Genomic DNA, 21855 nt, shown 5'->3' with positions numbered 1-21855 from the left:
AATGGAAAACACTGGGTTTAACAGTCACATAGTCTCTGCAGCATGCCAGTCTCAAGATAGTCAAATCTCTTCAGTCATGCCTCAGGGGTCCCAAAAACAGTATCTCAAGAACAGGGAAGCTGCCAGTCTAGTTAGGCTGTACTGGGAACTGGCACAGTAATTCTGTTGATTACTGAAGCCACAGAGGCCAGCTGGACTCCAAAGGAAAGTGCCTAGACTCCACTTTTCAAAGGGAGGAGTAACAAATAATCCCTGACCATCTTGTATCCACCACAGACACTCAAGCTATAAATTGTAAACCTCTTACAATTTGGCAAGTTCAGGCAGCAAAAGCTTACTGGTACCAATAGTTGCAGCCTCTAGCTTAGCACTGTACTTGCTACATTGAGACAAAACTGACTAAGCAGCCTCCAGGCAGCTCAATCTTGTCTTTGTCCAGAAGCAAACATCCTGTCTGCTCTTCCCTCTTCCCCACCCTGGACAGTCTGCCCCCATAGTTCTAAGAGTTGAACCCACTGAAAGTTCTTAAGCAGAAGCTGGGCCACCCCTTGTTCAGATGCTTTTAGAAGGAATCTTGAAGATTCTTCAAACTTGAATGTCCCTTCTAACCTTCAGATTCTATAACATGGTTTTATAACAGAAGATATTTCATCAGTATATAAAAATTAGCTCAAACCATAAAAGTCCATTCTAAATACAGGAGATATTACATTTCTTCTAATAATGTACTCTCTTCTCTCATTAAGAGACTGCTCCATTTGGGAGGACTTTTCTTTTTCTTTGAAGATTTGTTAGTTGTTTTTTTTTTTCCCCCAGTAGAAGTGAGGTATTTACACCAACTTGATAGTGTACATTTGTAAGATGACTGGAAAGTTCCATGTTGAGGCTTGGGCCGTGGCTTATAAAAAAATTTAATAACCGACTAGCAAGTAACAAATACTGTAGTATAAAGACGAAAAGCCATTGACTTTATAGGCAGTCAGTCCTAAGCACAAAATTTCAGATCTTGTACTTACTAGTTCTTCAATTTGGAGCAAGTTACTGTAGCCTTCTAAGTCTTGGTTTCTTATTTCTAAAATAGAGATACTAGCTTCATTTTGTGCGGTTGTGAAACTTAATGAGATAATCACGTGAAGCTCTTAACATAGGGCCCTTAGTAACTGTTGGCCATTATTTTTAGTGAGGATTATATCTAATGAAATTAACTAGCCAGAAATAGTATTTGAATGTGGTGACAAGTGTTTCCCATTCTCTCGAATTGGGCCATACTGGTACCATTTCCACCCTACAGGGATACCACTGCACTCCCCTCCATCTCAGGGACTCAAAGCCTAAGGACCGCTTTCCCCAGAATCTCCTGCCATCTGGGTTCCAGTTTAGTTTCTTCCGGGAAGAGACACTTGCACGGGACCTGAATGCACTGACTTTGGCAGAACTGAAGTTCTGCAGTGTCTCGTAGGACAACATGGTTGCCTGCCTTGGTTCTGCAGGCGGCCGTGACCACTGGCAGATAGATGTGTCCGGCAGTTCCTACCCTGGACATCAAGAGCGAGTCCTGCTTCTCTGAAGGCCAGAGGCCACCACTGGCAGGTCTCCCCACCTGTGCTTCTCCCCCTGCCGTGACTGAGTAAGCATGTAAGGACCTCGTTAAATCCCTTTATGCGAGACACACCTACAGTAGCCCCAGACTGAATGTTATCATATTCTTCCTCTTTACTTTCACCTCCACTTTTATCATAAACTTTCAGACTGCCTGCCTTGTTCTGACTTACATCCAATCCTACGTTTTCTTTTTTTAAACCCAATTACTCCTCAACCATCCACATCTTAATCTATTAGAAACTGGCTGTATCAAATTATGTCCCAAAAGTTTTGTCAAAACATCCTCCCACAGTTTTCTGAGCCTGCAAATACGTCTTCCAACCAGTGTTGTATTTCAATTGCATTCTTGAATGCTAATTCCAATATAAATATTTTTAAAATATATATAAAAATATAATTTTAGGCATATGGATATGTATGGATATATTGCTGGGCTGCAACAGTGAGGATATTTCTTGCCATATGTAAAGCATTCTTCCCTCTGAGTTATAGTTACATAGAATCATAAAATGAACTTTTATATATATAGCATTCCTTTCTTACTTTTAATTTTCCACATTTCATTATGACCAATAGTCCTTGCTATGTTCTTTTCTCATTCTTCATTTTTTCTTTCTTTTTCAGTTCATAAATGTTTATTAAACACCTACTCTGTGTCGGACACCATAGTGTATGCGGGAGTTATAATATAAAATATCTGCTCTCCTAGAGCTTCCATTTCAATGGGAGTGATAAATACCAGAGGGTAAAAAATAATCAATATTTTCGACTGTCATGAGTGCAATGGAGGAAATAAATAGGTATTTGATAAAGAGAGACAAGGAAAGATTATTTCAGACAGGCAGCTAGAAAAAGCCTGAGGAAGCAGCACTTAAACTGAGAGGAAGGCCTGAGGAAACAGCGTGGATGAACCAGAAGCAGCCTGTCTCAGGAGTTTCCCAAGCAGCAGGAACCAGCTGTGACCTTTCACAGGAGAGAAAGAAGGTCAGGAGGTCTGGAACAGGTGCAGTGAGACAGGGAGGGGCTGGCACAGGCATCCCAGACACACCTTGTAGGGTGCTGCAGATCATCTTCAGGATTTGGGGTTTATTCTACAAGCTATAAGAAGTCACTGAAAGTTAAAGCAGGGGAGGGATCTGCCCCCCCCCCCCGCCCGACCCCAGGCTGTTACGTGAAAGGTGGTTGCAGAAGGGACAAAACAATAAGCAATAAAAGCTAGCGGGAGCCATTAGAGTCTGGGCAATAAGAGATGAGGCCTACACTACTTTGCTGAAGTTATTTCACAAATTAAAAGAGCAACCCATTCTGGAAAGTAGTTTATTCCTGTGCTTAATTTCTATCTGAAACCTTCAACTTGTTAAATTAGGATTTGACTTTATATTTTGACTCTAGGAGGTTTCTTAGAAGTGTGATTTTAATAAATATCATTTGGAAAAACTGAGAAGAAGAAAAAGTATAATCTATGAGTGGGAAAATTCCTAAAGAATATGATTAGTAATTATTTTTCTTTAGAAACATAGGGTGAGGTTTAGTTATGGATCGAGGTTTTAGTTTAAAATATACAATGAATCAGAGATAATTTTGCACTAGGCAGAAAACCTAGACATGGAAATGTTTGCAGAGAAATTGGGCTTGTTAAATTTTGTGTCTCTGTGACCTACATAATTAATTCCTAGCTTCTCTGAGTGTATTTTAGGAGCAAAGTGAGAGCTTCGCCCCAACCTCTGCTGTAACAGATGGATGAGATGAGTGTGCCTGGTCTGAGGGGCTTCTCCTGTACTGAGGTTTGGAAGGAAAAGAGGAAGTGTTATAAGAGACTGGAGCCCTCCACTCTAAAAAGACAAGCAACCTAATTAAAAAATGGGCAAAGGACTTGAACGGACACTTCTCCAGGGAGGACATACAGAGGGCCCAGAGACATATAAAAAGATGCTCAGTATCACTAGCCATCAGAGAGATGCAAACTAAAACTACAATGAGATACCACCTCACACCAGTCAGAATGGCCACCATAAACAAAGCAACAACAAGTGTTGGAGAGGGTGTGGAGAAAAGGGAACCCTAGTGCACTGTTGGTGGGATTGCAGACTGGAGCAGCCACTGTAGAAAACAGTATGGAATTTCCTCAAAAAACTAAAAATGGGACTGCCTTTTGACCCAGCAATTCTACTGCTAGGATTATGTCCTAAGAACCCTGAAACACCAATCCGAAAGAACCTGTGCACCCCAATGTTCATAGCAGTACAATTTACAGTAGCCAACTAACCTAAACAACCTAAGTGCCCATCAGTAAATGAATGGATCAAAAAAAAAACCTATGATACATTTACATAATGGAATTCTACACAGCAAAAAGAAAGAAGGAGCTCCTACCCTTTTCGACAGTATGGATGGAACTGGAGAGTATTACACTAAGTGAAATAAGCCAGGCAGTGAAAGACAATACCACATTATCTCACCATTAACAGGAACCTAATCACCATACAAACAAGCAAGCAAAATTTAACCAAAGACACTGAAATTGAGAGCAGGCTGACAGTGACCAGAGGGGAGAGGGAAGGGAATTATAGAGGAAAAGGGTGAAGGATTTGCAGGAACAATTATAAAGGACACATGGACAATAACAAGGGGGGGTGGAAACAGGGGAGGGAGTAGGGAAGGGCTGGGGTGGTGAGGAGGGGGGTCGGGGTGGTGGGAGGGGTGGGGGGGAAAGGCATAAAACTGTACTTGAACAACAATAAAAAAAATGTTAAAAAAAAAAAGAAAGAAAGAAATGGATGACTTCACGGCTTGTTCTGAGGATGTCAGCAGCGCCCCCCTGTGACTTTCCCATTTAAGTAAGTAAACAAAAGTGAAGGAGAGAGTTCAGAGCAGCAGCCAAGAGGGATTGCTAACATCACATCCATTTCAGACTCTAAGGCAGAATGTCCCACAACAGGAGCATATTAAATACGAATGTCAGGAGGAAATTAAAAAAAAATGGGGAGAGACAGTTGCTGCCTCTTCCTTCTCCCTCCATGAGAGGTGCATCCACCAAACAACCCTCTTCCTTTTTAAGATGCCTGGTATTGAACTCTCAGTGCTACGTAACCACAAGGGTGAACTGTTAGAATTTCTAATAAGCTGTTTACTCCTGCCCCAGTTTATCCAGGAAATTCAGACAGGCCCTCTAGAGCTCAGATCTCTGGTTTACTAGTAAATATCATACCATCAAAAGGAGGAGAAGAAGCATCGTAACTACAGATTTCCATTTCCCACTTTATTTTTAAGTGCAGTTCCAGATGATTGTAATCACTCTGGTAAGCTTTGCTCATCCTTTTGTGTTGATAGATGCACAAAAAGCATCATAATTTCTATTATCCAGTGGGAGGCTATTTCTCCCAGAGTGTCTAAATAAGTGAATCCATTACATTTTTATTAAGTACAATGATTATAACATTACATTCTACCGAATTAAATGCTTCTTGTATTTAACAAATGTATAATAAAATAAAGACACATTCTCAGCATATTTTTGTTAAATAAAAGGGATTGACTTTGATTAACAATCTAACGCCATAAAAAATAAAGTCTGGCAGCAAATGCGGATACTTTTCTTTTCCTCTGTGCACTTCCTCAGTTGCTTCGCTCCTCCTCCCACGCAGCCTTAAATCCAGGTAGCATGACAGACGCCAAGCAGAAGGATCTGAGTGGCAGGTGAGGCCCTAGGCAGCGGACTGGGTGTGGAGAAAAACTCTGCACTCGGGGGAGCTGGGAGCCCCCAGGCTAGGGCAGGATGAAGTAATAACTCAGGTAACTGGTGTGTGGAAAGTGAACTCACCCCCATAGATGAGTAGACAGGTAAAAGTGTACATTAAATGTAGACATGAAAATGAGCCCGGGCTCCATATTTCCAAAACCTAAAAGAAACCGTTAAGGATGGGACTCTGTTTCATCTTACTTCCCTACACAGGGATTCTGAGTACAGCTGCTGTAGGGTTTTCTCGTTTTAGGGATAGAGAGGTGGATGTGCGGCCGACAATAAGCCTGCGGGCAGCTTCGCAGACGTGATATATTCCACTGATGAAAACGTGCAGGGGGGACTGTGTGTGGAGGGTGGGGGAGATGGCGTATGTGGGCATTCTCTGTGCTTTCTCTTCAATTATTCTGTAAAACTAAAACTACCCTAAAAAATAAAGCCTGTTCATTAAAAAAAGAAAACAGCAATGGGGTCCAAACATGATTGATGTGTTCACTTATTTGCTAATTAGTTGGTCCTGGTAGCAGTTCATAACCTATCAAAGTTGTTGCTGAAAAACGGAATTTTAACTGAATGTTAATGAAAATCTACATGGAGCCAAACTGGGTTTCATGTTAGAAACTCTCAGAGATTTCACTGAGACTTTTCTACGTCCTCTATATAAATTATTTATACACTCACTAAAATAAGTATAACTCCACCTAAGCGAACTGTGTCACCTTTTTGGAGACCAGCAGAACGCATGTTGCAGGGTGTTCCTCAGCAGGGAAGCAGTATGGAAAAGGAGTGAAAGCAAGCTCCCTCCTGTTCTATCAGGTCCCTCCGAAACAGCAGAGGTTCCCTGGGCGGGAGGTTCCAGGGCAGCTTCAGGAACCAGAATCTAACAGATTGGAGGTCTTAACCCTCAGCCAAAGACAATTTTTCACTGATACTTTTTAGAGAGAGAGGAAGGGAGAGAGAGAAAGAGAAACATCAATGTGAAAGAGAAACATCAGTTGGTTGCCTTCTAACATGCACCCCAACCAGGGTTCCTGACCAGGAATCGAACCTGCAACCGTTCAGTCTAGGGGACAACACCCCAAGAAACTGAGCCACCCTGAGCAGCCAGGGCAGACTGGAGGTTTATAAAGAAAAGGAGTTTGTCTTACAAGTAAAAGGCATCTTTCGGAGAACCTGAGAGATACGGAATTCTCATCAGTAGCAGCTTACCTTTCGTCGACAGCCTTGCTTCTCCGTGCCAAAAATGTGTTGATCCTTTTATCAGCTTTCTCAGATGCTCATATGGAGGGAACTCAGATATGAAGAAAAACCACTAAAGACATGGCAAGGAATAAATGCTTTATTATAAAAATGTTTTAGTCTACCCAGTAAGACTAAATTATTATAAAAAGTACTTCCAATTATCAAACTGCCATTTGTCTTTCAATTCTACAAAGTTTAAAATCTCCCTTTTCTCTCTCTCTCTCTCTTTTTTTATATAAAGTTTTGACTTAATTGCAGTGCTCTGGATGTCTTATAAACAAACATCAGGAAAAATCAGAAGTTCGAGGATGTCAATAGGCATTACATAGATCTCCCAAGATATCCGTCCCTGTCTTGCCCACTCGAATCCAAACTTGTTTCAGAGCTGTTTAGCATCTTAGACTAAGGGTAGAGCAGACCCTATAGAAACATTTTAATCAGAAGTCACAAGAGAAGTCAATCTAGGCCTATGGGTACTGGAGTTGATTTTTACCCTATCTCCTCACCACTCAAAAGGCCATTGTCACTGAGCTGTACCTTCATCAAGAAAAGGTGAGAGACATGGAAGGGTACAGGCCACACTGCATTTTGGGGGGCTGTGATGATATGCTGATGTTAGAACTTTCCTGCTTTGCTCTGAGTCCATAATTTGGCATTAAACTCCAAGACTTCATCATGGATCTGGGTTCTGTTAAGTCCATAAAAGGGAGCCTGAGCCTGTCACTGAGAGCTGCATGAGACCTGGGGTGAATCCCTTTACCACTGGGGTTCAGTATCCTTCCATTAAAAGCAATGAGTTTGGAATAGATGAATCAATCAGCAAAAGCCCTTTTCTAATTCTAAAGCATTAAGACTCTTGTCCCAACAAATCCTGGCTAACCATAGCACTCCAGAATTAAATATTGTTCCATCCTTATTTTGTCAACTTGCCCATGGCCTACTCCAGGACTATTCCAGGAGTCAGGTCTTGGAAGTCTCTACCTGTGGCAGTGGATCCGGAAGACCCTTTAGAGTTCAGGGGCTCTCCTAGAGAGAGTTGAAAACCCCAGAAAAACAGGTGTCTCTGATAAGCATCAGGTTTGGTATCAGCCCAGAGAAAGAACAGAAAGGGGTCTGTCCCTGGAAAAGCTATCAAGAGGTTACTGCTTCACATGAAAACAAGCAGCCACTTCCTCTTTCAGAGCAGTCTTGCTATTTAATACCCCAAAAGACCAAGGACACAGAATGGCATTGTATAAGCACTGTAACTCAAGCAATTAGCCAGGTAATGGTCTGTGGGGTTCATTATAGTGGAATGTCAATTAAAACACTTGGAAGGAGATTATGCAAAGCCCTTGGATTTCAAATCTTATAAACTCCCACTAAGACTAAATTATAGTAAATGTCATGTAACTACGGTAGGTATCACATAAATGAAAATAAAGTTTCTTTTCTAATATGGTCTCTTGCTTAATATCTCATAAATCCCAGAAATTGAAAAGAGCAGCCAAGTATCTTCAACCAACAATAAAGGAAATGGGATAAAGCATCTCATGTTTTAATTGAATATTTTCTTCCCTGCCTTAGCCTAATTAAATCATATTTTGTATGTCTCCAGTTAATTGGCTTTATTTTAAGATTTAAAAATATAGCTATTAGTATCATTTTAGATTTCTACCAATAGATTTAAGGAGGGAGAAGAGAAGAGGAATGGATGAAATGTGAATTTCAGAAGGAAATTATTTCTTAGAAAGATCTTTAGATACAAGATCCGTTTAATGACTTGCCTGACTTCATTTCCACAGAAGCATAGCATTTCCTCATTTTTTAGTGCAGTTGCATTATTAGAAAAATTGACTTGTTAAAATTAGAAAATAAATGACAAAGTTCTCTATGAAATTTCAAAAATGTATATATTATTAGCATCCAAATATATGGACATAATGTTATGCCCTGAACACCGATAGGAAGAATAGAATACATAAAAAATTAGTTTCTGTCCTAAAAATCCCCAAGTCAAATTTAAGCTAGCAGTTAATTTTTATTCATGAATTATAAGTCCTTTACGGAAGGGAGCAAAAATAAAAGGACCAATAGATCTAGAAATGTAATGTTCCAATAATTCTATCATTAGGAACTAAATGCATATTAAATTTTTATTATCACTCATAATTGCTCTGCAAAAGACCACAGGCATAACATATTTTTTAAAAGCAAAATATTTTTTCTTACCAGATAATTGTTATGACAGAAACCATATTTTTGATACAACTCCCTAGATCATCTTTACCGAAGATGTACCACGGTATTAGAATGTAAACAAAACCTAATTTTCAAGACCTTCACTGCACACCATTTCTGAAAGGGGATTGAATACAGTGTGGGGGGAAAAGTAGGTTTACAGTTGTTTTTAGGGAAACTACAATAATTAATAACTAATAATACAAGCATAAACTCTGTGTTTTGCCTGCTGATAACTGTAAACCCACTTTTGCCCCACCCTGTACTGCATGGAACCGAATAGACATAGTTCTGCCCCAGCAATGCCAATGTATTATAATCTGCCTTTAGAATTCAATTTTACTTATCTCACAGATATTCACAAACTTAGTGGCTTTAAAATTAAGAATAATTCTATACTGTATACCACAATCTTCTACATTTCAAAAATCAATACAAAAAAATAGATTAATACCAGGGAGAAAAGATTGCCTTCTATCAATTGAATGCTCTTATCATTCTTATTCATATTCTTATTTCCTGGAGGCAAAACATATCAATAGGACTTTAAAGCCTGGATCTTATTGCAAAAGACCAGATGGAAGATAAAATAAATCAATGTTTGTAATCATCTCCTACCTTATAGATGTTTCTTTATCAGCGATCCCTCTCCTGGATGACACATTGGAAAATTCAATCTCACTTACAATTAGACAAGGGTCTGTTTTATTTCTTCCCAGATTTGCCCCTACCCAGTGAGAGGTGAGTTGCTTATAGTGGCGGGAATGGTGACTTTTCTGAATCTGAAGAAAGACTGAAATCTGATGAAATGCAAATGCCTCAGGAACACTGAAGTCTTAGCTCTCCGCTGGCTGGAACTTGTCTGGCTTTCCCTTCTGTTTAAGGATTTTCTTTTACCCTAATACTTTAAGGGCATGGCACCATAACATTAAACAACTTTCCTATTTAGAAGATGCTACAGTTGTTTGTTTGTTTGTTTGTTTGTTTTTGAAGGCTCCTCACTGTAATCTATTGGTTGGGCAGCTTTTAAGTGTTCGAGGCATCTGCTTCCATTGCTAAGGAAGCCCTGACAGCAGAACGGCCACAGGGGCAACATTTCTGAACCCCGCTCTCCCCACACCACCCTTTCCTTTATTGAATAAGCCTGCCACCCACTGAGGAGTGGCCAGGACTTGTAGGTTACTGGCCAGGTTCATTTCTAAGATTTCTCTGTCATTATTAGGGGGCCAAATAAGACGTTTTCAAGAACTTATAAATTAGAAAAGCATGACTGGCCTTTTGATAGATCATTCATCCATTCACTAGCGAGCAAGAATTCATGAGAACCTACCAAGTGGCAGGACCTGTTCCAAATGCTAGGCACAGAGCAGCAGAGAGATTGAAGAGGCCCCTACTTTCATAAAGTTTATATCCCAGTGGAAGAGACAATCAAAAATTAAAACTAATGAAGTAAACAGGAAGTATGAAATACTAATAAGCCTTCTGCGCAAATTAAAATACAGTGAAGTCTAGAGAAGGACTGAGCGGTGTCTTTACACTTGGTCCTCAGGGAAGGCCTTTCTAATAAACCGACATTTAAGCTGCTGCGCGATCGGAATGACAAGGGAACCGCTGAGCAGGAGGAAGTCAGGGAAGGGGAAGAGCATCCCAAGTGCAGAGACTGAGGTGGCAAGGAGACTGTAAGAGCAACACAAAAGGGATCAGCGCTAAATCGAATCCCAGACAGGCAAAATGGTATGTGATTGAGAATATTAACATATCTAAGACAGGACCTATGGAAGAGAACTGATCAACCATCAAAACACAGAAAAAGGAGCTTGTGAGTCACAAACAGAATTCGCAGCCATCTAGCCAAGCCCAAGAAGCCTGGGCCAATGGGATTTAAATGTTACAGACACATTAGCATGTTGATCCGCATTATGACTGGATGCAGCTGATTAACTTAACCAGATGCCATGAAACATTTGATTAATGCAAATCCTTTCCTTCTGATTCCACACTTAGTGCTTCCTGATTCTGCACTCAGGATGTGCTGAGCATATCACTCTTAATAATTCAACATAGGATTGCTCATGGTAAGTACCAAGTGAGTTTCTAATTATCATTTGGCTTCCCCTGTAGCGTGCTGACTTGGAGAGAACACTGGGGACAGGATGATACCAGTACAACCGCCTATGTGGTTGTATTTCATGTTGTATAATGGGCATCCTGGAAACTATCGATCTCCTCCTCCTTGGTGTTTCCCGGCCCTGATTACTTTTACACATTGACAAATGCATGTTTAATCAAGCCTAAAGCACAGGTGGCAAACACAGGCCCCCAGACAGAATCCGGCCCTTCACCTTGTTTTATCCGGCCCGGCACCTTGTTTCTACCTGGCAGCACCAAGCTCCTTGACCCTACTTCAGGAGTAGTTACATTTATACAGTCCTAAAATTACATTCGGCCCTTTGAAGACAACCATGAGGCTGAGGTGGCCCCCAGTGAAAATGAGTCTGACACCCCTGATAAAGAATCCCAGCCCAGCCCTGGCTGGCCTTTTCTTAGCAGCTGCTTCCTCTTGCTGCTGAGGATATACACCGTAGTCAGTCCCCTCTTATCCACGCAGGATATGTTCCCAGACCCCCAGAGGATGCCTGAAACCATGGATAGTACTTAACCCCATATCTACTGTTTTCTCCCTACGTATATATACTTATGATATATACCTAGGAAAATTAAGTTAGTTTATAAATTAGACACAGTAAGAGATAAACAACAATAACTAATAATAAAATAGAACAATTGTAACAATATACTGTAAGAGAGGTTGTGTGAATGTGGTCTCTCTCTCTCAAAATACCTTATTGTGCTCCACTCCCCTTCTTGCGACACTGTGAGATGATACAAGGCCTAGGTGATGAGAAAAAATGAGGTGCTCAGAACGGCATGCTGTTTAAAACTTAGGAATTATTTCTGGAATTTCCCATTCAATAGTATTTCCAGGCCACGGTTGACAGTGGGTAACTGAAACCACAGAAAGCAAAATTGCAAATAAGGGAGGACCACTGTATGTCTATAGTCACTGCATCTTCATCGGAAATGCCTGATGAGATCAGCTGGGCACGACGAAGCAAGCCGCTGCTCTGGAAAAAGCAGTCAAGTGCATTGGCATCCGAGTTTAACTCGCACTCTGAGATCCTTGGCAAGCAAACATCACTTCCTCACCTGTGAAATGGAGGAGTCGGGCTTTTTCATGGATTTGTAATTAAATAAGTAACATATAATACTATATTTTTCCTGTAAATGCAAAAAAAATTACAGGGAACAACCCCGTAATTGCTGCCTCCTACTCCTGCTGCCCCAAAGTGAGCCTATGAAGCACTGTTCTCACATATGATTCCTTCCAAACTTTTTTAAGCACTTATATCATGTGTCTACATATGTATGTCTACTCATAAAAAAGATAGTATTGTTTGCTTTATGTTTAATAAATAGTCCCACCTTGTACATCTTATTCGTAACCTGTTTTCGCTAAGTGATATTCCTTGCAGATTTTTCCACCCCAGAACATCTCTCTCCCTTCGTCTCTTTTATTGCTGCATAGCATCCTGTTATGTGATTACACCACACTTTTGTTCACTGTTTATCACCTGAAGGCTGTTTAGACTTTTTCCAGTTTTTAACCCCTACAAGTTATTGCAATAAATATCTAAATACAGTTTGTTTGGGGGTTTGAGCACATAAAACAGAATTTCTCTGGAGTAACTCCAGGAGGGAGAAGTACAAAGTGATAGCACCTGAGTCTGAGCTCAGGCTATAGTCCGTACACCCCCTGAATGTGGGCAAACATCAGAGGAAAAGGAAGGGAGTGTTCCTGCATCCAACACAACACGAAGCAGTTTTTAAAGTCAGTTTTAAAAAATCAAAGAAGCCTCCCCGAAGAAATCGTGGTATGGGGCACAGTCTGATGGGGGCAAAGTGCATGAACGCTCTTTCTCACTTTGATGGCGGGTGTACTCGGTGAGGTAAGCGATTTTAACCAGGAGGAGCCTCCCTGAATGCCACCGGCTTTCCAGCCATTCAAGGTCCCAGGTAACATGGACCCCACGCAGCTGCCCTGACTCACCACACCTGCAGTCATAACTTCATCAGCAACTCCGGAATAAAATTCAACCCTGAGCTGTGTGCCTCTGACTTCTGATTTGTTCCACAAAAAAACTGCACTTTTCCTGTGACTGATCATGTTAACCTGAAAATTGGTATTTTTGCACTAACATAGCCTGTACATGCTAACTTTTCTGTATTGGCCATCACAGCCACTTAAAGAAGTCTTTTCATTTATTAAATTCTGAAAAAAAAAGTGTCAAGGTGAAATTCAAATTGTGAGTGGTAAAAAAATCAAATATGTAAGCATATTTGTATAGTATATATATGTATACACATCATACATATATACCACAGTACATATTTACAATATATATTGCTATGATTATATATATTAAGCCAGATGACCTCATAAAATATTTTGTGTTCTTCTTTAGGGTAGCATTTACACTCAAAATAATTTATTAGGTGGAAAACAATAAAAGCCAGAATAAAAGTTCTTTCATAAAACAGCTATCTCACCAAGCAGATTATATTTCCGACCCTGAATTGTAGAAGCTTGTAGGCTTTCTTTCTTTCTTTCTTTCTTTCTTTCTTCTTTCAAATCTGCCCCGTTGGGCTTCATTCCAGAAAGGCTCTCTGCTTTCGCTTACTTTATCTTTCACTGACCTCCACTCGCCAGATGTGTATCTCATGTAACGGGTCTGTGCACTTGACCATGACTACTTTGATCAGACACAAAAGAGAAAGGAATTAAAGGAAAAAGCTTCCCTTGTTACATGTGCAGCAGAAAGTCTTCACATTTCAGTCTTTTATTTTTAACAATATAATTTTTCCTTAAACGTACCTATTTAAAAAAGTAAAGTTTCATGAATAACAAGGAATTGTGAAAGTTCCATACAGCTTGAAATTAATTTCATTCTTTATAAAAATTTAATTTCTATGAAGTTTTGTTTCATCCTCCCTCTTATGGAAAAATCTTATAAAAAATCTTCACTTGTCTTCAGCTCTGGTGAAATTATAAATGATAGTAGGAAATGGCAGAGAGCTTTCTCCTATTTTGTAATTTAATGTGTAAATAAAGTCAAATTTTAACAACTAGACATTTCACTATACTTGGTCATCATTCGAATTGACTACCAGAAAAAAAAAATATATATATCTCTTTGGTTGCTTTAAACCTTTTTTTAAAAACCCTTCAGTTTCTTTCCCACTGAGTCAAGCAATGAGACACTTAATGTCCTCTCCTGCTGTCTGCCTTTGTTAGTCAGACTCCAGAGCGCTCCCAGGAGTGGCCTCAATGCTTTACAAGGCCGCTTCTGAAACAGCTCTTCCTACGTTTCTCTCATCTCTCAGGCGTGCGACTCCACTTGAATCCTGTAGTGAGTACAGGGCTTCCAGGTCACGTCCTCCTGACTGATGACTAAGTTTTTTTCACTGGGTGTTTTCAGCAAAACTGGCTTCTTCTTCCCCGAATAAGATTCCTCAAGCCTCCTACAAACTGATGTCTGGTGGGCCTGAGTGACAAATTCACTCCAGTCATATTCAAATCCCACTTAGACCCAAGCTTGAATCTCTGCTTTATCAATATTTTAAATAATAAAATTATTAAAGGATGAGCATGTTTAAACAAATTTTAATAATCAAATAAGCAAAGTGTTCCATTTTAATACTTTAGAGTAAAAACAAGTTCTTTTCACTAGTGTAACTCCAGACTCCAGCCTATAATCACCGGAGGCCCCATATTTATCCCAGTGTTCTTCTGAGATGTTCCCAAGGAATCCGGCATTGTTTACGTAATCTACAGACTTAATTCCCAGTTATAACTAGCTGAGCCGCCTCAGACAGTATGACAGCCCCTGCGGTTTCTTCTAGTGAAGTCATCCAAAGCAATGCCCAATGTGTTACTGTCGTTGCAGGTTTCTCTAGGTGCTGGGCCAGACAAGTTCAAGGATGAGCCCCACCCTGTGCCCAGAACCAGCCTCTCATACAATGGCTCTAAGCCTGGCCAGACTACACCCTCTTGACTTCCTAGAAACAGGTCTGAAAAGCAAGATCTATGCTACTGACAGACCATCTCAAATTCTTAGTCATTCAATCCTTAACAAACCCTAATAGAGGATTAATAGTCCTGACTGGATTCCTTTTAAGGAAACTACTTCTACCCCCTCTTTTAGAAGTAAAATATGTACATCTCTAATTTACATTGCTGAAGAGAACACAATATGCACGTTCTCAGTTTCGAGGTAACCTCGGACCTTAGCCAAGAGCAACAGGTGGTCGTCTCCTTATCTCACAGACCTGGAATACAAGAGCCTATTCTGAATAATTTCCTTAATAAAAACAGTAGGTTCAAAAGGGAAAGCCTCTTTGCTTCTGTAAAACCAGCTGCCAGCAATCCTGAAAAGAACAGTTTTCTCAGCAAATCTTCTAAAAGGTAAAGTCCCTACTGTGTGAGTGATTTTTCTTTAAAAACAAGTCATGCTTTGTTAACTAAAAATCATTCAAGTTTTTAGAAAGTTTCAAAATCATTTTAAAGATCATTTAAAAAATTTACATAACATTTTTAAATTAAATTTTATTCATGTATTTATAATAAACGCTACTTGCAAATGATACAAAATTCAAAATATACAAAGTAGAACTCTCTTCCATCCCATTTGCCTTCTCAGATACAAATACTCTTAGTGATATTTTATTATTTCTTCCAGAAATTGCAGAAGAATCAATTTTTTAGAAGCTTCCTGAGTCAACTTCTTCTTAATTTTCAACTTTCTATGTGTTAATATTCTATTGTGTTCCAACTTCTGCATTTTTTCTAGTCCCTGTGTCCCTGTAATTGTTTTGATCTACTATGTGACCATCGAGTAGGGCTCTTTCATGTGTCTAATTCCTCCCCAACGCAAGGTGGCGGTTATTTTGTCCCCTAATAGTAGCTATATTCTGCAGAGTGGGGAGGTTGTATTTTTAGTTAGATTTTACTTGTTTATTTGTTTTCCTGTAACACAGAGGTGGGCCAAAGGAGGGGTACAGCTGTTCATATGGAAAATAATACAATAACTGATAAATAACAATGCGAGAATAAACCGTGGTTCACACACTCACAACTGTAAACCTACTTTGTCCCCCCCCCCATATTGTTGGCTACCTGTTCCAATGTTCTAAGTTTCCTGAGACTATGCACTTTAGCGCAAAAAGAATGTTTAGGGTATCAAGAACTGTGAAGGGGCTGAGAGTTTAACTACTTGCAAACTAACACTTAGCCTCCTGTAGTCTAATGGATGCTGACAGAACATGTGAGACTCCTGGGCCAGAGACGAAGGAGAGTCTATTTCTCATAGCAATAGCCAGAGTGCCATCATCTGTGCCCGTTCCCCAAGCCTCAACTCCCACAGTGTGACATCAACTGGACAAAATGAGCCCTGACTTGTGTGGCTCGGTGGGTTGGGTGTCATCCAGTGAACTGAAGATTGCTGGTTTTATCTGGTCAGGGCACATCCCTGGGTTGCGGGCCAGGCCCCTGTTGGGGGCATGCAAGAGGCAACCTATGGCTATTACTCTTGCACATTGGTGTTTCTCTCCCTCTCTTTCTCCATTCCCCTCTCTCTAAGAATAAATAAATAAATAAATAAATAAATAAATAAATAAATAAATAAAACCTTTTAAAAGCACAAAACAAAGAACACAAAATGACACCTGCATATGCAGTAAAATGCACTACAGGAGAGGAACCCTTGGCAAAAGGACCACAAAGCATTTACAGTGGAAAGTAAACTTGTCTGGCTTTTGCTCCAAAAAGAGACACCTTTATTACGCTGGACAATAAGCAAACCTCCCATTGCTCTGGAGAGAGACACTATCTCTATGTCCCAAGGCTGTGTACTGCACATTCTTTAAAAAAAAAAAAAGTTCATAACAAAGGTAGTCCGTTCCTATGCTCACCAGATGTGCAGATGTGAGAGATTATAGAGAATTATTTCCAAACACTCAGTGCCTACAGTCTGCTAGGCACTAGTAGGAATTTCAACCCCTTCATTTAGCAAGCCTTTATTGAGCACTTACTTCGTTCCAGGGTCCTTGACTGTTGCCCATTTAAGGAAATAATATATGTATGTGAAGGAATTTTTTAAACTGTGGAAAGACAAGTGCTAGCTATTTTTCCTGTTACCATAGTTGATTTTTCATTTTAGTATTTGCCCGTAGTAAGTATATGTCCATTTCCATTGCTGGTTATCTCCCAGTGTTTCTGTTGGCCTGTTACCTCCACAGCTGGGGGTCAGCTGAGCAGTCAGAGCACCAAAGCACAGTGCTGTGGTTTCCTCTGCCCAGAACAGACTGGCTTCTCTCTGCTCGTAGCCAACTTTCCTGGGGCTTTCAATCTCCTCCTTTCATAAAGGGATGAAGGGAGAAGCCGATTAGGCTGGAACTCAAAAATATAAAAATTCTCATCTGTGAATTCAGAAAATACTGTACTTAAGTACATTTTAAAAATGTTAAGCCAAAGATTGTTCCATTGGATTGCTTTCTAATGTGAGTTAATCTGTTTGCTTATTCAGAATTTGAAATACATTTAATTATGGCATGTTATATAATGAATAAGAAACTACTGGTAACTCTGAATATTTTTAACATATTCATATAACAAAATTTTTAAGATGAAGAAATCAACTATTTTGTAAATTTATATATAATATATAAATAGTTCCTGTAATACCAAACAAAAAAAATGCTTTAGAAAAAAAAATTTTTTCTGGGGTTTTGTTGTTTACATTTTTGTTTATATTTCCTTTTTTACAACTTATTGAAATACAACTGACATGAGGCAAACTGCACATATTTGAAAGTGTGCAGTCTAAGGAGATTTATCACATGGATTTCCATCACATGTCCATGAAATCATCACCATACTCCAGATAATAAACATTCAGCACCTGAGGTTTTCATGTGTCCCGTTGTGACTCTTCCCTCCAGGAATGAAAAGCAACCTGTGGAGTGGGAGGAAATAGTCACAAGCCATATATCTGACAAGGGGATAATAACTAAAATATATAAAGAACCCCTAAAACTCAATAGCAAAAGATAAATAAATAACTCAATTTTTAAAATGGGCAAAGTAGTTGAATATACATTTCTCAAACAAAGAGATACAAAAGTATATGAAAAAATGTCCAACTTCACTAATCATCAGAAAAATGCAAATCAAAACCACAATGAGATCTCACGTCATATCTGTCACATCATATCTGTTTTTTATTTTTTTAAAAATCAGGAAATAAGTGGTGCAGAGTATGTGGAGAAACTGGAGGCCTTGGTAGGAATGTAAGATGGGGCAACTACTATGGAAAACAGTATGTAGGTTCCTCAAAAAATTATAAAATAGAACTGCCGTGTGCTCCAGAAATCACACTTCAAGGTATTTATCCAAAAGAGTTGAAATCAGAATTTCAAAGAGATGTTTAGACATCTGTGATCGTGACGGCATTATTCACAACAGCCAAGAGGCGGAAACAACCTAAGTGTGCCCCAAGTGACAAATGAATAAGAAAATGCAGTATATACGTACAGCAGAACATCATTCAACTATAAAGAAAGAAATCCTGTTATATCCCACAACTAGGATGCTGAAACCTTGAGAACATAATTTCATTATGCTAAATGAAATAAGCCAGCAACTAAAGGGGACATATGCTGCATGATTCCACTTACATGAATCAGGCACCTGAAGGAGTCAAACTCACAGAAATAGAAAGCAGAATGATGGTTGTCAGGGGAAGAGGGGGAGTGGCTGTTCAGCGGGCACAGAGTTCCGCTCACGCGGGATGAAGAACTTCTAGAGACCTCCTGTCCGACGTCGTGCTTACAGTTAACAATACCGTGCTGCACGCTTACAAACTTGTGAAGAGAGAGCTCATGTTATGTGACTTCTTACCCCATTAAAAATGCTTAGGAGAGGCAGGCAATTATTAAATAAATATATAAAGTGTCAGGTAAGGATAAATGCTATGAGAAGAAAAAAATGCAGGGTAAAAAGAAAAAGAGAAAAACATTGATTACACGCGTCCGGTGGATCTATTCCTGGACTCCCCTCTCTGTCCCATTGACCTGTGTATCTATCATTAGGCCAATACGTCTTTCTGAAAATTTATTTTAATGAGGTACGATTCACACATGGAAGTCTGCACATATTTCACTTTAAATATCTTACAATTTTATTTCTCAATTTTACCTCATAAAGCTGGAAAAAACAGTAATTGGAGAATTCAGTGAAAATAAAAAAGAATGGGGGAAAATCTGTACATAATTTATGTATACAACTTGGTGAATTTGGAGATAAATATACATCCATGAAACCATTACCACAATCTGTACAATAAACATACCTGTCTATCAATTATTTTTTAAAAAAACATACCCATCACCTACAAAAGATTCCTCCTCCCCTCTTTATTTATTTTGTGTGTATGTAATTCAAACACTACACATAAGATCAATTCTCTTAGCAAATTTTAAGTATGCAATACAATTTTGTTAATCACACGAGGAAACCAAAGTAGTCAAACTCACAGAAGCAGAGACGCGGTTGGTAGCTGCCAGAGCATGCGGGGGAGGAAGAACACAAGGGTTAGTCGAAGCAGACAGAGTTTCAGCAATGCAAGATACATAAACCCTAGAGATCCACTTTTTCCCCTTTAAGTATGTTTAAACTCCAGGATGTTGTTAATTTACTTGAAAACATACTTTTGAGATTTGCTTCTAAGCTCTCTTAGACAGGTTTAAGAGAGCCGTTAGCCTAGAGTAGGGCTTAGCAAATTTTTTTTGTAAAAGACCACATAGTTAATGGTTAGACCTTGTGGGTCACATGCAAGGGGGGAGGGGACCAAAAAAACCTGGGACTTATTTATAAAAAATTGTGTATTTAGTCTTACATGTTTAAACTTCAGTCACCTTTAAGGTACTCTCTATTTGATACAACATACCTATCAGGATATTTTTTCCACTGCTCAAAACGGTTTTTGAACATGTCAATTTTGATGCCTTTTAGTGCCTCTGCCATTTTTGTTTTAGCTCTCTGCACATCAGCAAAACCTTACCCTTTGAAGAATTTTTCCTATGGGGAAACAAAAGTTGCCTGGAGTGAGACAGGGTGAATAGGGAGGATGGGGTATGGGGGTCATGCCCTTTTTAGTCAAAAACTGCTGAACGCTCAGAGCAGTGTGGGCAGGTGCACTTGTCAATCACCCATCATGAAATGGGCAAATCAGTTGAAAGAGTCCTAAAAAGAAAAATTCACTGAAGCCAAACGCAGCCTCTCACAACACCACCAGCTGGTACACTGATACAGATGGGTTTCTAGAACACTCACCTAGCAGGGGAAGCCTGTACTACAAGGGGTGTACCCTCCAGAACATAATTCTGGGATTTTTGGGTCCCCCCTCATATAATCTGTTGCACAGTCTTCTTATTTGCTTTCAACTACACTTTAAAAATGTAAAAAACAGAAACCGTCTCATAGATACAGAGAATAAACTGATGGCTGCCAGGGGGAGGAGAATGGGAGGATGGGTGGAAAAAGTGAAGCAGAATAAAAACAACAAAATTCAAGTTATAGAATAAATAAGTCACGACGATGTGATATCCAGCATAGGGAATACAGTCGATAACATAACAACTTTGTACAGGGAAAGGTGGGTTCTAGACTCACCATCGTGATCACGTCATAATACACATCAACATTTTACCTGGAAGGAACCTAGTGTTGTATGCCAACTATACTTTAATAAAAACTAAATTTTAAAAAATGTAAAAGCCATTCCTAGCTCGTGGGTTGTACAGAAAAAGGCCAGATTTGGCCTCCTTGCCATCGTTTTTTACCCTTTGTGTAGGACTACTTTGATCCTCTGCTCGATTCCTGGGAATGAAGAGCCCTGTCCACTCTGGCTGGGAGAAACACAAACTATGTCAGACACTGTGTGCGTTCCGTGCACTTTCTGCCTGATCTTTTCTGGATCAACATAGGAGAACCGGGTGTCCTCACCACTAATTTACCCTTTCTGTCGTAAGTACCTGGCTTCCGTGAACTCTGCACTCTGCTCCCTCAGCTAAGAGAGACTGCCCGGTTCTGCGCGGGGTCCCCTCCCCGCAATGCAGCCTGGAGACTGGCCTTCGCCTGGAGCCTGAGCAATCACAGGCTCACCTTATTTGCTCACTCCTCCCGCACATCACTCTCCTGCACTGCTTGTAGCCCAATAAACCATTGTTTCATAGATTTTTGTCTTGTTATTTAGTTGCTTAAGATAAATCTTGTCCCTGTTAATCCATCATGAGCAGAAATGACAGTCAAGAATATAATTTTAAAGTATTTATCTGCATAAAATTAAATATTGATTTAAGCTCAAGCGAGAGTGTCACAGGTTTTCTCCTATAACTTATGCAAATCATTTATGCTCATATATCACATGAGTCACAAGAAGATATTTTCTTTGAACAACATTTTTGATTCAAAATATAATATGTAAGTATAAATAAGAAAATATTATTACTGGGATGACAAATATTTATTTAATTATAATATTTCCTGAGAATTAGAAAGCTGTTAAAAATTATCATTAGCTAAAAAGAGGGAACTATAGTATATGCCTCACTGAGACATCATTACTAGAGCATATTCATATTTGTTTAACATTTTTGAAATGTGGGCCTGACATCATATCTGGTAAGTAAGTAAGCTTTATATTCAAAACAGCAATAAACAATGTTGGGTTCTAATCAACTTGGTTTTTAGAAACAATAAAAGAGTTTCATTTATTTAAAAACTAGGACAGCAATGTTACCATTATATATTTAAAGCCTTTAAATGCAGAAAGTAAATAAACTCAACTTATATGGGCCTTTTAAGAACCATTAGGTAATTGCTCTAAATACCTCTAATGACTTCTTGCAGACTTTGTTTAGAAGGGCAATTATTC

General features: G+C 39.4%; 1 protein-coding gene across 3 annotated transcripts in view; it reads right to left on the bottom strand.

Moving 5' to 3' along the window:
• Nucleotides 1–21855, bottom strand: part of OTOL1 (otolin 1) — a 48546-nt gene that overhangs the window by 11861 nt on the left and 14830 nt on the right. For 2 of the 3 annotated variants that reach the window (XM_053918066.1, XM_053918067.1), the window contains one exon: nucleotides 6551–6653. In XM_053918066.1, coding sequence (XP_053774041.1) covers nucleotides 6551–6653 — 103 coding nt within the window. Of the gene's footprint in view, nucleotides 1–6550; nucleotides 6654–11645; nucleotides 11696–17820; nucleotides 17865–21855 lie in introns of those variants that run through there. The other variant, XM_024560357.3, reaches the window with a different exon arrangement.

This window comes from Desmodus rotundus, chromosome 2 (assembly GCF_022682495.2).
Source record: "Desmodus rotundus isolate HL8 chromosome 2, HLdesRot8A.1, whole genome shotgun sequence".
Lineage (NCBI taxonomy): Eukaryota > Metazoa > Chordata > Mammalia > Chiroptera > Phyllostomidae > Desmodus > Desmodus rotundus.
This window is presented reverse-complemented; position numbering and strand designations above follow the sequence as displayed.